The sequence below is a fragment of the Callorhinus ursinus genome, unplaced genomic scaffold (genome assembly GCF_003265705.2).
Source record: "Callorhinus ursinus isolate GAN/ISIS: 27379988/994484 unplaced genomic scaffold, GSC_fseal_2.0 scaffold61, whole genome shotgun sequence".
Classification (NCBI taxonomy): domain Eukaryota; kingdom Metazoa; phylum Chordata; class Mammalia; order Carnivora; family Otariidae; genus Callorhinus; species Callorhinus ursinus.
Genome location: NW_027397123.1, coordinates 7,602,948 through 7,619,091, shown reverse-complemented (window position 1 = coordinate 7,619,091; position 16,144 = coordinate 7,602,948). Strand labels below are relative to the sequence as shown.

The window sequence follows — 16,144 nt, the reverse complement described above, 5'->3', positions numbered from 1 at the left end:
GTTCCCTGCACCCCGCCCCTCTGAAATCATCTACAGATCTAGAAGGAAAAGTCAAGCCTTTTTTGTACGCCTTTACTAAGAAGATGGATTTTTAATGTCTTTCTGTGCTTTTTTTTTTAATTTGCATTTGCATTTTGAAGTTCACTTTGTAAAAAAAATATACATCATGAAGAAATTATTTAAATGTTTTTTTATCCCTGTTTCTTGAAAATCTTATCTTTAAATAATCTATATCCTCCATTTTATTTATGCCATAAACTGTTCCTATATTTTAATGGTCTGTTTGCTTTAAAAGGGGTTGTTGGTTTTAATAGCTCAGTTACTATCTTTGTAAACTAAACTCCTTCTGACGAAATTCGAGCAGATCATCTCTGCCTGTGTGTGGAAGGCACATTCCAACCCCTGAAAAGGAAATTTAAGCCAAATAAATGTTCTGCCCAAATTAAAATACATAAAATGAATAGTTAAGTTGGACAAGAGCTGATGGACGGAGCAGTTGGGACATGTGGGTGTTGGGAGAGCTGGCTGCCAGGCAGGGCCTCAGGAGAGAAAACCCAAATGAAATTAATTTCCCGACCCCCTTTATCCATTCCTCAGGGCTAATTGATTGCAGTGTTGGCATGATGTCTTTCTTGGGCGAGCAAATGGGGCAGGGCGGGTGGCACTGGGAAGGGTGATGTGAGGTCATTCCCTACGAGGACCTTTGGGGTCCCAGCCCCTGCACCCAGCCACGGCTCAGCGCCTTCTCTGCCCCCATCAGCCCTCCCGGGGGTACAGGAGATGAAAATTCACCTCCATGTTCTCAATGGCAGTTGTGCCCACCTGGATTCTATTATAATCCATGTGGATTCTGACACTAACTTTATGACAGGGCATTTCTGCGGAGGAAGGACACATCTGCTCACACAAAGAAATGGCGGGGGTGGGTGGGGAGGGCAGGATGGAAGACGTCTGAGACTGAGAGAGGAGTCCCTCCCCTCTTGGCATGCACAACCTTGCCACCCACTGCCCACTGCTACCCCCAGCAGCAAGTGCGAGGAGCCGGAAAGGCACAAAAGGCCAGCCGACCCATCCCGCCGGTCCGGGCAAGGTGTGCCCCGGGCCGGGGGTGGGACTTCCTGTGGGCGGGACTTCCTGTGAGAAGCCATTTCCGGCGGGATCATTCTGTGCGCCCCAGGAGGGGGCGAGGCTCTGCCGCGGCCCGCCAGGTTCCCGTGTCGCACGGTTCCTCCGGGTCCCCCCACTCGTTGTACTTCCCTCCCCTCTCAGCCAATCTCACTGTTTCTAGCCAGCAATGAGGCAATTAATGAGCTGTGCAGAAGCCCTAAGTTATCTCTGGAACTAGATGGGTAATAAAAACATAAATAAGTAAATAATTAAATAACTAAATAAAATAAAACGGATGAGTGAGGCATCCAGGGCTCCAGTCTCCCTGGAATAAGTAGCACCGGTTGGTGGAAACAGCCGAGGGGGAGGGGACGGCCTGAGCTCTTGAAGCAGCTCTGCGGCTGACATGGAGTGTTATCTTGGCCGAGTCATTCCCCCCGCTCATCGGGAGCCTTCCCACTGAGCCGAACAGCGCCCCAGGTTAATGCGTGCAGGAGTGCAGGGGCCAGACGGGAACACGGGGCGTTTGTCGCAGCCAGGCGGTGCCGTCCATACTCCCTCCGCTCCTCCTCTGTACCTGCCAAGTGCTTCCTACTGCAAGACCCTGGGTCTCTAAGCCCGTGGGAACACTGTCTTCCATGCCCCGGGAGCAGTGCTCAGCCAGGTTCAGACGGGAGTCAAGAACCCCCATCTGCCTGACCCTCAGATGGGACCACTCCGGATTTCCTGGCACAATCCTACAGAGCTTTCCAGCGCGCTCAAGTCCCATCGACCCCGGGGGCATCCTGCTCCTTAATGCATCTGGAACCGGCTTCTTCTCCTTTCCTGTCTCACCACCCCCTGCCCCCTACCCCCTGGCTTCCCACCTGTGCTTTCTGGGATCACCTGTCAAAGGACCAGAATCCACTCAAATGCTCGTCTCAGCCTCCACTTCCAAAGGAGGCTGGCCTACCAGACAAATAGGTGGAGATGGGGACCAACCTGAGAGCTGATGCTCCCCCTGAAATGGGCAGCCATGTGCTGTCACAGAGGAATATGTCCTCTAGAGATCTGTCTGAAATCTCCCAGTTTTCAAAATTTGGCAACGAATTAAAGTTTGGTTTGTTTTGTGTTTAAGTGTGGCTCACACCAAGCAATCTGCAGGTCATACTCAGTCCATAGGCCACATTTGACAACCCATGCCACCTAAACATTCCGGGTTCAGTTCAGGTACCAGAGATTCCAGCTTTCTAGAATTTACTTTCTAGTAAATTCTGGTCCGCAGCCATATCAGGGTCTAGGAAGTGCAACAGAAAGGACAAAAAGCCCTTGGGCAAAAAGCCCCCCCACCTCGCTGCAGGATGCCAGGCCTCCAGCTATACCTTAAGAAGAGAGTAGCCTGGAGCTTCCCAAGGTTAGCGGTGTCCAGGGACACTTCCAGCCCAAGGAAGATGAGATGCTGCCCATCCCGCCTTGTGCCCGCCACCAGGAGAAGCTGCCCCTAGGAGCCAGTGCAAATCCCATAGCTTATCTTCTTACCAGGCTTATCCCCAATGCCCCCTGGAAAATTGAGATCTTTTATTTAGAGGAGCCACCTCCTGAGGAATCTGAGAACCTCACTGGAGCTCACCACCCTCTCGGCAAAGCTGAAGCTCTAGACATTACTCAAGATACAAAGAGAAACATCTACCAACCTGTAGACAGAGCCATCTGCATCCCAAACTTGAACCCTAAGTGTACGGCTTGAACCTGACCTTGCAACAGAGGAAGTACTGCTGCTTTGGGCCTGGAACCAAGTTGAGGTGAACCTTTGACACCCCACCACCACCACGCTGAGCAGAATCACAGCTGTTGTCCAGGAAGGACCCAATCCTGGCCACCCAAAGTGCTGCCTCCCACCATGGTGACAGGAAGCTCCTTTCCCTCAAGGTCGCTGAGCTGGACCTATGAGCAGGTCATACCTTGAAGGGAAAACTGCCCAAGCAAGAAGCTGAGACAGGGAGAGAGGGAGGGGGGGAGACAGGGAGAGAGAGACAGACAGAGAGAGGTAGAAAGAGAGAGTGAGAGAGAGAGGGAGAGAGGGAGGGAAACAGAGAGGGAGAGAGAGAGAGGGGGAGAGACAGAGATAGAGACCGACAGAGAGGGAGAGAAAAACAGAGATAGAGACAGAGAAACAGAGAGACGGCGGGCAGAGATTCCTGGGATATCACTTAAGCACCTATGTCCAGCAGTTGCTGACGCCACTATGCTTGGACTTCATGTACCTGGGCCACACTTCCTTTCTTCGCTTGAGATCGTTAACCGATTCTTGCCAACAGCATCTCGATAAGCACTCTTGACCCCCAAGCCTGGGAAGGAAGGGGCGCCCCATGAGTTACAAGTTCCAGAAGGCAGCAGGAGGGACCCACCACCAAGGCCCATGTGTGGACTTCAGGGAGCCCACGGACCCTGTCATTAAGCCAATGAATAGATGTGCCCATAAGCACTTTGCAAGCCCTACGAGGTCAAGAAACTGTGGAAGAAATCCTAGAAAGACCCCCACATTAGAAACACTGGACTGGATAAAGAAAACATCGATGGGCCCAGTAGTGCTTAATTTCAGGTGATCCAGTGGGCGCTTCTCAGGAGGTGACAGGCTAACGCCATTGGCCTCACCATCTCCAGGTGTAGCCAGAAGGAGGCTAAGCCACCGGCCTTCCGGTGGTTTCTCACAAAGAGGAGCCGTGGCCTCCCATGCTCTCCTCTCCCTGCCATCTCCAATCTTATCTGACCCTCAAGGTCCAGCCCAGGCTTGCCTCGCCAAAGACAGGCTCCCTGCCAGGGCACCTCATGTTTCAGGGACTGAGCCTTGTAATCCCACTTTGTTTGCTGCCCATCTTCATTCTTACTCGGACGTTTGACATTTATTTGTCATTATGTTTTGTCTCCTTTCTCCAGCTTGGCTCCAAACTCACTCAAGTCCAGCATGGGCCTTAGGCGTTCTCTCCCTCGTACCTGGTTCTGGCCCAGGGTGGGTGGGCTGCCCTCTGATCACCTGGGGATGTGAAGGCTCAGTCCCACTGGGAATTGTGTAGGGTCCAAGGAGGCCTTACCGGTGCCCCCACCTCATGTCTCAGGCACACAGAAGTTCCTCAGACCTTCTTTCAAGACAAATGGGTCCCCATGTTTAGGAAAACCAACCGCTACTACTAAATGGGCCGTGGTGCCAAAGTCCCTTGCACAGACTGGGTAGTGAGGCCCCTCTGGAGGTCCGGACACTCTGCCATCTGCTCCCAGAGCCTTCAGGGAGCCCTTGCCCCAGGCCCCCTTCTGCTGCCCCACCCAGTCCAAACCCTGTCTCTCCATGGTAGGGGGAGGGAGGGGCTGGCTTTCCCAGGGACGCCTCACATCTCCGCCTTAAGGCTATGTAGGTGAACGGGTCCATCTCTTGTACAGCCTTGAGGGACCCCCACCCGCACCCCTGGATCGGATTCCTGCAGGGGTGGGGCTGGAGGGAGTCTAGAGAGCAGAGAAAGCAGCCCAGACCCCCAAGCACATTGTCGTTTATGATTGTTTTTTCCAGGTTATGTGCGGCCTTGTTGATCACGTGAATATTGACAACCTCTGAGAAGGCTATAATAAGAAGCTGGAGAAAGCATTTGAAGGCAGATTCCATCTGTTCAATGGTCAGCCCTCGAGGAGTGCAGAGAAGACAGAGGAGGGGGCTGCTTTCATATGCTCGCCCTCCCCTTCCCCACCCCTCAGGCCTGGGCCCACCCCGTGGCTCGGTTACCACCCCCCCGCCCCGGGAGAATCTGGGGTGCCGGGCAGCCCGTGATGAAGCTGCAGACCCCTGGGTCCAGACACCCAGTCCCTGACTGAAATGCACCGGCCCCAGGTCAAACTCCTTCCAGAACCACAGCCCCTTTGGCGGTAAGGGATTGAGTGGAGGGAGAGGCAAGCAACTGGGTTTATGCTCAGCCTGCCTTTCTAGTGTTTCTGCAAACAGGAGCCTGGCTGACTTTCCTGAGAGCGACAGTGGGCCCGGGGAAGGCGGCACCTTACACATAGTTCCCACAGCAACCCCAACCAGCCTCCCTCCCCGGATGGCGGGGGTGAAAACCACGTGGGAGAAGGTCTTTGCTTCTTTGGGGGTGTCCAAACAGGAGGACGCCCTCTTATCTCAGCTGGGGACCTCGAGCCACATCCCTGGCTCCGGAGGTGGCCAATCCCAGCAACTGCATCCGCATGCCACTTCACCACAGAGAGGGGACAGCCGCGTGGACCTGGGTTGGACAGGCACAGCGCCTCGGGCCTGGGGCTCGGCCTTCCCCCAGGAGGGGGCCAAGGGCTGCGGACGGGCCGGGCTGGGCGAGCACCGCGCCACATGCGTCCCCAGCCCAGCCACACCGCCTCGGCCGCTGCCTCGCAGGTCCCCTCGCCAATGGGCAAGCCTCCCTTCTCTCCCCCCGGCCACATCGACTTCCTTCTGAGGGCTGTCACTGCAGCCCTTCAAACCCTTTTGACTGGGTTGGAGCACATCACACTGTCACCAACTCAGTTTTCATTAGGCGGCTGCTTCTCTGTTAGCCTAGCCAAGCAGAAGAACTCAAACACATGCACAAATTAAATCGACATCCAAACTCCACCAATATACAAAGCAATTTAAATGATATTCATTAGAGCGATGACAAGCCCTGATGAGGCTTTCAGGAGCTGGGTCCTTCAGCTTTTGCCGACTCGGTTTCATGGTCACTGAGGCGGAACTCCCGAGACTGTACCTCCATTTTTTTTTTTAAGCTAAGAAAATGACTCCTTCCTGACACACCTACCTCATTCTCTCTCTCTCTTCGTCCCCGCTCTGTCGCCGTTTGGCGGGCCCTGGCTTCCAGACCCAGGTATCGTCCCGAATCGGGGAGCCACATAAAGGAAAAAAGCAGCCAGTCTGACTTCTTTTTTCCATAAATGCTCCAATTAAAACAGATTTCAGTTTCTCGTAATTTCATTTCACTTGGCCTGGGAGATCTCTAATTCACAATTACGACGGTCGTAAATGTGTCCCTGGAATCCTGAGGTGGGGGAAAAAAAAAAAGTAATGGAAGTGAGATGTTGAAATGCAATAATTTTTAAAACGTAACCCCCCCTCCAAATTTAAAAAGTCGTTTCCAAAGTCCTATTTATATATTTTAATTTTTAAAGAGAGAGCAGGATGGACCCCCACTCCCCCACCCCCGCTGCGGCTACCTGGGACGAGAGCAGAGGAGCTGGGTTCCCGGCGGGGTCATGGGACTCGGGATCCTCATGCATGGGGGCTAGGAGCCAGGCCAGCCTCCCAGCCACGTCTGAGTCCCCAAGCCCCAGAGAAGGATTCAAGTCCACTTGGGCAAAGAAAGCAGCTCAAGGACTGCGGGATTGCTCGCCAGCTAAGGGCAGAGCAAGGTCACGACCGCATCCATCGGATCTCTGGGCTTCGGAGTTTGCAGCCCAGATAATATCCACAGCAGGGGGAATGATCAGCAACTTCATACACTGATGCCTGCACTTCTGTTTATAATTTTATGCTCAAGGTTAAGTATGTGTGTCCTTGGCTTTGATCAGAGATATTAGCACGTGAGAATGTTGCCTGTGCCCATATTGGCAAAGGAAGGATTCTTAGAAATACCCAGGACTGGAAGCACACTTTCATCTTCAAGCCATGAGCTCTTTCCTACTTGGGAAAAACAGCACTGTCCAAACCAACTTTCTGTGAGGACGGGAACATTCCATATCTGGGCTGCCCCCCCGCCCCCGCCAAAGTGTAACCACTAGCCATATGTGGCTACTGAGTGCTTGGAATGTGGTTGGTACGACTGAAGAACTCAATTTTTCATTGTATTCAACTTAAATTTGAGTAGTCACACGTGGCTGGTGGCCCCTGTATTGCACAGCATGGGTTAGACAGTAAATAACAGTGTATCCTAACTCCTGAGTAGCTAATTGTGGACGTTAATCTCTGGAAAGAGGTCACCTTGCTTATCATCATTATCATCAGGAATGATTTATTAAGAATATATTAGTGCATGACATTATACAAAGGTGGTGGAGAAGCAATTCCTCCGATTTTCTATCATTGGGATTTAATTTTGAAAACACCTGGCTCTTTGGACCAGGGGTAGGGCCCGGGACCCCGAATGCAGAGCCTCAAGAAGCCACTAACTTTGCCGATGTCCAGAGCTTTGGCCTGACTGAGTCACCATCTGTCTGTCCGGACATCACGGACCGTCAGGCCACAGACCAACAATTTGGCACATCCATTGTCTTGGCAGGGCAGGGAACACGGTCCCAAATCAAAGGTGCTTCGGGATGCCCTTGGAACTGTCAAAGCCCACCCAGGACATGGTTTGCTTGCCTTTTAAATCGTCCTGGGGGTGGCCTCCTGGCAAATCCTCGGGGAGAGAAAAATGGTACCTCTAAGTCCAGCAGCATCTCCCTCCGGCTTGCAGAAACCCAATGGAGTGCAAGGAAGATCAAGCACGTCCCTGGAAACAAAACCCTGTGTTGGACCGCTCCTCCGCACTGACACGGGGGTCCAGCCCTCGGCTGCCACAACGTTGCCACACCACGCACGCGAAGGTGGGGCTTGTCGGAAAGGAGCTTTTCTTCCCAGAAGCTTTATGCTGAGAGACAGAGCTGAAGCCTTCCCCAAAGGAGTGAGATTGTTCCCGAAGCTAACTATAGCATATTTTGCAAAGGCCAGCGCGCCCTGGAATTGCGTGGGCACACAGGCACGAGTACCTTTTCCGTGGCTCCCGAGGTTAGCTGCAGGCTGAAAGGCATCGACTGGCACGGGGTCCCACGGGAAATGCATTTTCAGGTTTCCTTTTGCCAAAGATTACACGTGCTTACTAATAAATCCCTAGGGAGAAAAAAGGTTAGTGTTTCTATTACCAAAAGAATAACTATCTGGCAGAGTAAAAATGGTAATTTCTCCATTAGCTAAAAGGATAATAGCTATTATTTTAAAGTTAAAGTATTTATTATTAAAGAGTGGCGCTGGGGTTTGTGTGTTTTCATTTTTATGATTGCTTCCTATAATACAAAGCGTATTGTTTTTGTGCTAAATAGTCAACAGAATAAAATGCCATTGCAATTTTCCAATTTCAAAAGAACTTCACAGATGAATTTGAAAAAATAAAATCATTTAATTTTTTTTTCTTTCTTTCCTATTCGATAGTTAGAAATCTCTGGAGACAACAGTTTTAACACCGGATTTGCGAAATGCAGCCTTGCTTCCCCTCGGCTCCTGTCCTTCTCCACTGTCAGGGTTCTGCTCTCAAGAAGGCGCTCAGCTCTCCCCAGCACTGGGAATAGGTAATAGGGCCCCTTTCCTCTGCAGTATTTTTTGGTCACCAGGCCTTGTGGCATGGTCGGTGGTCAGGGGTTGGGGGCAGGATAGTCGACCTAGCTGGAGTGGTCTGAACTTGAGAAAAGGAATCAGGGCCACAGCCCTGAATTCTGCTGAGGAGGTTCACACTTCCACCTGAGCAGAACACCCTGGGGAGAGGTGCCTCTTTGGTGGCTATCAATATATATATATATATATATATATTTTTTTTTTTTTCCTTTTGCAGAATGAAAATAGAACGGAGATGCCAGGGAGATCTGGGTCCTCATCATAACCAACCCTCTCTAACTATGTACGATTTTGGTTAATTATAGAATTCTTGCTGCCTAAAACTTAAAGATACATCACTGATATTTTTGCTAAATGTTGACTGCAGCGAATAGCTAAGATGTGGCATATTGATTTCTTGTTGTGAAGTGAGCTGTTCAAGCTCCATTTAAGATTTTCATCTTGCATGTAGCCCTGAGCACATCATAGCACCATAAATTAGTTAAATTGCACATTTATCACAAATGTTATTTTAAGATACTGTGTAAATGTGATGGCTGGAAGATATACAGTAGGACTGCAACAAGCCTGGGCTTGGGCGGGGTGAGGTCGGGGTCACCTACACACCTGTGATTAAAACCTCCCTCACTTGGCACCGTCCCTCCTCCTCTCAGGGCCCATTTAAAGACCTGACTGCGAGGCCCCATCCCTTCCCATACTCTCATTCTCTACCAGCACCAACCACAGGAGAACCAGCGCACAACTACGGGAGATTCAGCATGCCGCTTGAGATCTCCCCGTTTTATCTCCAGACAATCGGGGTCATTCTGGGCTGCGAATGGAAGGCTCTTCCGAGCAGTGGTCCGCTCTCTGGCCATGAGAGGGTGCGGTGACCTCCAGAGTAAATGGCCCTACGTTTCCAAATGGGGTGAGGCCCTGGCCAGCCATGCTCACCTCCTCCCAGGATGCATGGTCTGGGGGACTGTCCCTGGGCCAAATTAGGTTTGTGTTCATGACTAGGGTCTTCAACTCCCCAGCTAACTGTGTTTCCTCCCGAGGTAACACTAATTCCTGGGCCCCGTTCCTGCGAGCATCCTTTCCTGGTGCCGAGCTCCAGGTGCCCAACGGGCGAGATCACCTGGTACCCACCTTGGCTCTAAATCCTCACTTCCACACCCAAAGTGAAAAGTCCTGAAGATAATCCTGGGGTGGGGTGAGGACGAGATGGGCAGAGTATCGGGTTCTTCTCCCAAACTGTAAAGTGTGGGGGGGGCAGGCACCCTCACTTGCACAAATCCTATCTCCCTTCAAGCCACATGGGCCTGGTGGTGATGGAAGTGTTGTCAGTTTAATCTGTTAGACGCAGGACTTTGGATTCTAATAAACCGATGCTATATTTAACCTGTGAAAAATTCAAGAGTGGAAATCTGGGCTCCAGGATGTGAAGATGCGGGAGGCACGGGAGGGAGGGTGCTGTCCCCTGAGCCGGGTTCCATGAGGAACCGGTCCCCCACCCCCGCCCCCGGGAGGAATGCATTGTGTGCCACACTCCTCCCAGGTAAAGGCCCACGGGGCACACCACTACTCACAGAGGGACCAGGCCCACGGAGGAGCTGGGGAAGGAGCCAGGCCCGCCTCCCAGAAGGGAAAGCCCGCTGCACCCCGCCTGCAGACGCAGCACAATTGTGTGGCTTAGATCACCAGGCTCGAGCAGAGCCAGCTCGGCGCTCCCGATTTGCCAAAAACCCGTCTGAAACTCTAGTGAGGGTCTCTCTAAAAACTCGCAGAGACATGGATTGCTGAGAGAAAAGTAGAGCAGACAGAAATTTGGGACTCGTCTTGACAAAAGGGGCGGGGATGAAACGGGAAGAAACGTAGGCGTGTTGCCGAACATCTCTGAAAGGGTTTAATTTAAATTTTTAATAAAAGAGTATTTTTTTTTAAGTTGAGGTGTTTTATGTATTACGTGGATGTAATACATCTCTCATTTGTATAATTCTAGGTTAGGAGCTCTGATTCTGCATAACTGCGAGAGTAGTTTGAATGTAGTAATAAAGGTATTTTACAATTTTACATGATGTTCCCAGCGTTTTGTTGGCATGATTTGCCAGGGCTAATAAAAGCTTGTGATTATCATATAAATGCTCTCCCCACTCCTCCCGTGTATGGGTTCAGTCCCACCCACCCCCGACTCCCCACCGCCACCCTGCACCTCGTTATCGGGGCACAGCAGAGAGCAAGTTCTGGTCCCAGAGTCCACCTTCCCGGCATGGCTCTGTTTCCTGCTCCGTGAAAAGCCCGAATCCACAGGAAGGAACCGCCCAGCACCGAGTCTGAGTCTTCCCCACACCTGCCTCCTGCAGGGCTCAGGGCCCTGACTCCTCACGCACTTCCCGGAGGGAGACCAAAGCCCCGGCCCCCAAGCACGCAGGTCGCCAGGGGTGTGACCCGAAGCTCCGCTCCCGAATAAGTTTCTAACACCGCCTTCGCAGAGAGAAGCTAACCTCACGCGAAAGTCTTCCTTTCTCTAACGTTCTCTTCTCAGGGAAAATTCTGTCCACGCAGGCTCTGAAAAGAGGGCTCCCTGCTCTCCAGACGCCAAAGTTCACTAAAACTCCCCTGATTTACGGGCAGCTTCCGACTGCCAGCACCTGGCAGACACAGCAACCGACTCAGTCATAAACAGATCGCATACAATTTAATTTTAATGTGCTCGTTAGTCGTAGCACATTTCAGACAGAATTGTGAACGCAACACAAAATTATAGCAAAAAGACAATTTTAATGCTGCCGTAGAAAAAAGGGTTATATGAAGAGTCACATAATGGTGGTTCATTGTCAACAACAAAACAGGGCACAGAGTATGTTACAGTGTCTGTGCTGTTTACATGCCAATATTTTATACATAGGTTCTCATATGGTGTCAGCTGTCAGTTACTTCTGCAAATTAACTGCCAAAAATGGAGAAGAACAGAATCACTTGGAGAGCCGGTAACCACGGGTTACCTTTCATAAGCCTAAAGATAAAGCTGCAGTGTGGGATCTTGGGAGAATAATTAGGAAGAACAAAACAGAAAGTTACCAATCGAAATAAAAAGGCATCCTACAGTATGGAATAGCAACCAAGAGGGCTTATAAATAAGTGAAAGACGTTGTATCACAGAATGCCTCGTGACTTTTAAGCAAAGTATTACAGTACAAACATTTTAAAGGCTTTATCAATGCTTAGGAGATACAGTACGACTTCTTTTTGTTGCTGTTGCTCTTTTTTATTCCTTTTCAAATAGACTTAACCCTTTGAGCACTGAGTTTATTTTGCGCGTTCTTTGACTTCTAATAAATACCTTTAAAAATCATGTGCAAAATAGTTATGATGCCCGCCATGGATGTCTGTTTCCTGGCCTCGTGTATTCAGACTGCTCAAAACAAATGATAATATGATGCTAATAAATATGTATAATTTAAACATGAACCTCTATCAATATAGATGTACTGTATAGCAAAACAAACAATCATACTTTGCTTTCAGATAATGTTTCTGTATACTTTATAAATGCTATCTGTGGTATCTTCTGTATAATTTACAATGTTTGCATGTAAAAAAAAAAAACCCATAGACCTTAAAAAAAAAAAAAGAAAAGAAAAAAGAAATATACACTATACATAGGCACGGCTTATGCCCAGAGCATAGCAGGTACATAAAACACTGTTGCTGTAAATGCAGGAAAAAAGGTCATTTAAACCACAATCACATTTTTCATAAGAGAGTTTGAAATCTATACAATATATACATCTATGTTTCAATGTGAAAATAATATTCTTTTAAATTTCAAGGCGTGTTATACCCCTGCAGACCTGCATAAATGGAGGTTCATATTATTAATTTTAACTAAGCTGGTAAGGAGTTTAAAAAACAGAGCTTCATACATTATTATTATTTTATTTTATTTTTTAACCAAATTAATGCAAAAGTGCTTCAAAGTACTCAGAGGGCTAAAGATGAAAGGGTGAGAAATGCCAGCACACTCGAGCCGCGTGGAAAAAGTGTGCCCGATTTCGTTATAAATGCTTAATTAAACTGTCTGTTAATGCATGCAGCTTGAAGCATCGGGGGGATGCTCACAACTAAATCCCATTTACACAAAGTTCCAAACACTTAACCACTGCGTTTTAACCTTCATATTTTACCAGTAACAACAGCTGATTATGCACCTCTATTAAACACTGTACAGTTCTACAAAACAGTCCAGCCCAGAGTGATTCTCCGCAGTTAAAATAAGAACATGTGCCAAGAACAAGACAGAGGGGCCTTAAGGTGCCTGCAACAGTTTCCCTCAAAGCAAATTACAGTCATTTTAATCGAAAGCGAATGCTACTGCTTCTCTAACTCAGAAACGTACAGAAGGTGGTCTTCTGGGGACTTCCCGTGTGTTTTGCTAAGGTGAAGTTTAACCGCATGCTTGCTCGCAAAGGTCCGATTGCAAAGTTTGCACTGGTAGGAGGTCCCCAGGTCCTCCTCAGGGGAGGACGTCACCAACTTTTCTGAGGGCGACTTGGTTTGTGCTATCTGATTATTAATCTGTTCGGTGGACAGTTTGGACAAGTCCCGTAGCCGGAAGCCCAGGTGTGACTCGAGGTGACTGATGTACGTGGAAGGAGTCCTGATTTGTGACGCACAGTCATTGCAAAAGAACACGGGGTGGCCGGTGTCCAAGTTTTTGAGGAACTTTGTTCCACCTGTCCTTCGCAGCTGGTACTTCACGTTGGCCAGCCAGTGGCTGATGGTGGTCATGGAGAGCCCGGTGAACCTCGAGATGTGCATGCGCTCTTGGGGGCTCAGGTCTGACATGATGTACTTCCCCTCGGAGGTCTGCCGGAGGCTGGCGGCAAACTGGGCCTGGAGGATCAGCAGGTGCTGGGGGTTCCAGTTTGACTGGCGGCCCTTCCTTTTCTGTGCGGGCGTCGCCTCCTCAGCCTCCTCCAGCGTGGCCCCGTCAATGTCAGACTTCTCAGAGATGCTGGAAGGAGTGGAGGACTTTGACGTGTGGCTCTCTGTCAAGTTCTTCAGCATATCGGATATATCTGACAAAGCATTCTCGCGTAACGGTGAGTTTGACATGAATGATACGACGGCAGATGTCTTCGCCGTTGTCATGGTGGATGAGGAGGTTGCCGGGGATGTGGACGTGGGTGACAAAAGCACTGAACCCAAAGAGCAGCCCTTGTCACTCTTCCCTTTCGTCAAGTCGATGGGCTGGTCGTTGTTGACGTGGTAGAAATAGCGGTCGAGGTGGTCCGCCTTCTTGGACTGCAGGGGCGGCGGGGTGGCCACGGCCGCCTTCTCGGCCAGGCTATTGCTCATCTTGAAAAGCATGCTCATGGGGTCGAGGGCAGGCAGGGAGGGCTTGGCGGCCTTGCCCAGGTGAATGTTCATGACCGACTGGAGGGCGCTCAGAGGGTTCACGAAAGGCTGTTCAGGCGGGTGGTCAGTGATGATGGCTGTGCTACTGTTCAGGCCACTGCTCATGGGCTTCACCAGCTCCTTGCCATTCTCCACCGGCTCGGCCGGGGGGCTCCCCTCCTTGCACCCGTCCCGCTGGGGGCTGGGGCTGCCCTCCTGGCTCTTGAAGCCCCCGTCGCTGGATGCCTCCATCTTGACGGGCTCACTGATGTCGCTGCTGCACGGGGACGGGGTGGCCCGCTTGGGGGGAGACAGCTTGCCCTCAGGCTCCTTCAGCTTCTCCTCCACTTTGGCCACTTTCTCCGTGACTTTCTTCACCAGCTCCTCCATGGCGTGAAAGTTGGTCTTGGGCATGGGCGAGGTCTGGCTGCTGGGCGGGGAGACCAGGGTCGGGTTTTTCGTGGGAGACCCAATCTCGCTGTTGCCAAACATGGGTTTCAGGGGCGTGCTCTTCCCCGAGGAGCCCAGGGACAGCTTCATCATGTTGGGGAGCTGGTAGGCGGCGTGGATGCTGGGGTAGCCCCCCCAGCTGGGGGTGCCATTCTGGGCCTTGTTGATGGCGGACGTCACTGTGTTTTCCAGGGACTTGAGGATATCCAGGCCCCCCTTGGGGCTCTCCTCGAGGTCGTTCTCCGTCAAGTAGTGGTACTTGGAAGAGATGTCATACTTCTCCTCTTCCTCGCCGGGCTTCTCCTTCTCCTTGGGCTTCTCGTCGGGGGCCGCCTTCTCCTTGTCGACTTCCTTCTTGACCTCCACGCTCAGCTTCGGCGAGACGCTCGCAGGGGTGTGGGCAGGGGACGCGAAGGTGGTGGCGGCCAGGGGCACGGACTGCACCTTCTCGTCCAGCAGGGTGGTGATGGTGGGCGTGACGGGCGTCTCCATGAGGGGCTTGCCCTTCTTCATGGCCGAGTTGGTGACCTTGATGAAGTGGCCGGTGACCATCATGTGGGCGGTGAGTTCCTGCAGCGTGTCATGGGAGCTGCCGCACTCCATGCACTTCAGGATCTGGGACTTGCGGGCTTCAAAGTGCCAGGCGTAGCTGGCCCCATTCTGGTGGCCGTACCGGTTATTGGGCGTGATGTAGGGGTTGGAGTTCTTCTGAAGCACGTCGTTGGTCTCCGCCATCGCGGCCTTGGGGGTCCCGCCGGCGGAATCCGGGGAGCTGGGCAGCTCCAGCTCCAGCGAAGCCTTCTTCCGCGCGGCGGCGGGAAGGATTTTGGCTGCCACGGGCGTGACGGGTTCCTTCAGAGGCACTTTTTGGTAGTGTTTTGTTTTGATCATGTGGACACTCAGGTCCTGCAGGGACTCGAACGAGTGGCCGCAGTACATGCACTTCAGCACCTTCTGGGCGTCCTCCTTGCCCTCCATCTCCAGCAGGGAGCGCTTGCGGGGCTTGGACCAGCGCTTGGGGTTGTTGTTGTCCGTCTCGTGGTTGTCGTCACGGTAGTGCCCCGTCTCGTTCATGTGCACGGTCAGCTCCACCAGCGTGTCGTAGGCGGCGCTGCAGTCCTTGCAGCGGAACTTGCTGGCACCCGTGAAGATGGAGCCGTAGAGCTTACTGCTCTGCCGATACAGCTGCACGGTGCTGAAGAGGCTGGGCTCGGGCAGCGCGCGGCCCTGGGGCACCTGCTGCAGCGTCCTGGCCACGGCGCTCTGGTGCCAGTCGAAGCTGCCGCTGCTGCTGCTGCTGCTGGTGCTGCTGCTGCTGCTGCCGCCACCATTGTTCTTCTCGGACGAGGGCGGGTGCAGGCTGACGTGCAGGCTGGACCAGTAGGAATTGGACAGGAAGTTGTTGTACACGGCCTTCATCTGCTCCAGGCTGTCCGACACGGCCGTGTCCTCCAGGGCGGCCACCGCCTCCTTGCTCTCCTCCTCGTTCTTGACGGAGCCGCTCTCGAAGTCGGCCATGCGGTCACTGGTCTCGCTGAGGTGGGACTCGCTGTCCATCTCGTGGCTGGAGAACTCGGCCGCTGGGGAGCTCTGGTAGCTGGGGCAGGCCTTGCTGAGCTCCTTCTCGGGGCACACGTACTTGGCCGAGGGCTCCCCATCTGCCACGCTCTCCTCGGGGTCTAGGTCTTCTTCCACCAGGGCGGCAGCCTTTAGCTCATCGGAAACATAGGCTGCCGTGAGAGCGGGCAGGAGAGCGGGACAGGAAGGACCGAGACGGGGACAGGGAGGGAAAGGGAGAAAGAGAGGGAGGAAGGAAGGAAAGAAGGAAGGAAGGAAGGAAGGAAGGAAGGAAGGAAG

The 16,144-nt window shown here is 51.9% G+C and overlaps 1 protein-coding gene and 1 long non-coding RNA gene across 3 annotated transcripts in view; both read right to left on the bottom strand.

The window, feature by feature from the left end:
- Nucleotides 1-3,382, bottom strand: part of LOC112810799 (uncharacterized) — a 39,164-nt gene extending 35,782 nt beyond the window's left edge. Inside the window, exon 1 of the long non-coding RNA XR_012375977.1 lies at nucleotides 3,351-3,382. This is a non-coding gene — a long non-coding RNA (uncharacterized lncRNA). The remainder of the gene's footprint in view (nucleotides 1-3,350) is intronic.
- Nucleotides 3,383-5,907: 2,525 nt separating this feature from the next.
- Nucleotides 5,908-16,144, bottom strand: part of TSHZ3 (teashirt zinc finger homeobox 3) — a 76,468-nt gene continuing 66,231 nt past the window's right edge. The window contains exons 2-3 of one of the 2 annotated variants that reach the window (XR_012375986.1): nucleotides 7,840-7,960; nucleotides 5,908-6,134 (exon numbers count right to left, since the gene is read on the bottom strand). Coding sequence is in view for 1 of the 2 variants with exons in the window: in XM_025854641.2 (XP_025710426.1) it covers nucleotides 12,809-16,017 (3,209 nt within the window). In the remaining variant the exon portion in view is untranslated. Of the gene's footprint in view, nucleotides 6,135-7,839; nucleotides 7,961-11,210; nucleotides 16,018-16,144 lie in introns of those variants that run through there. The other variant, XM_025854641.2, reaches the window with a different exon arrangement.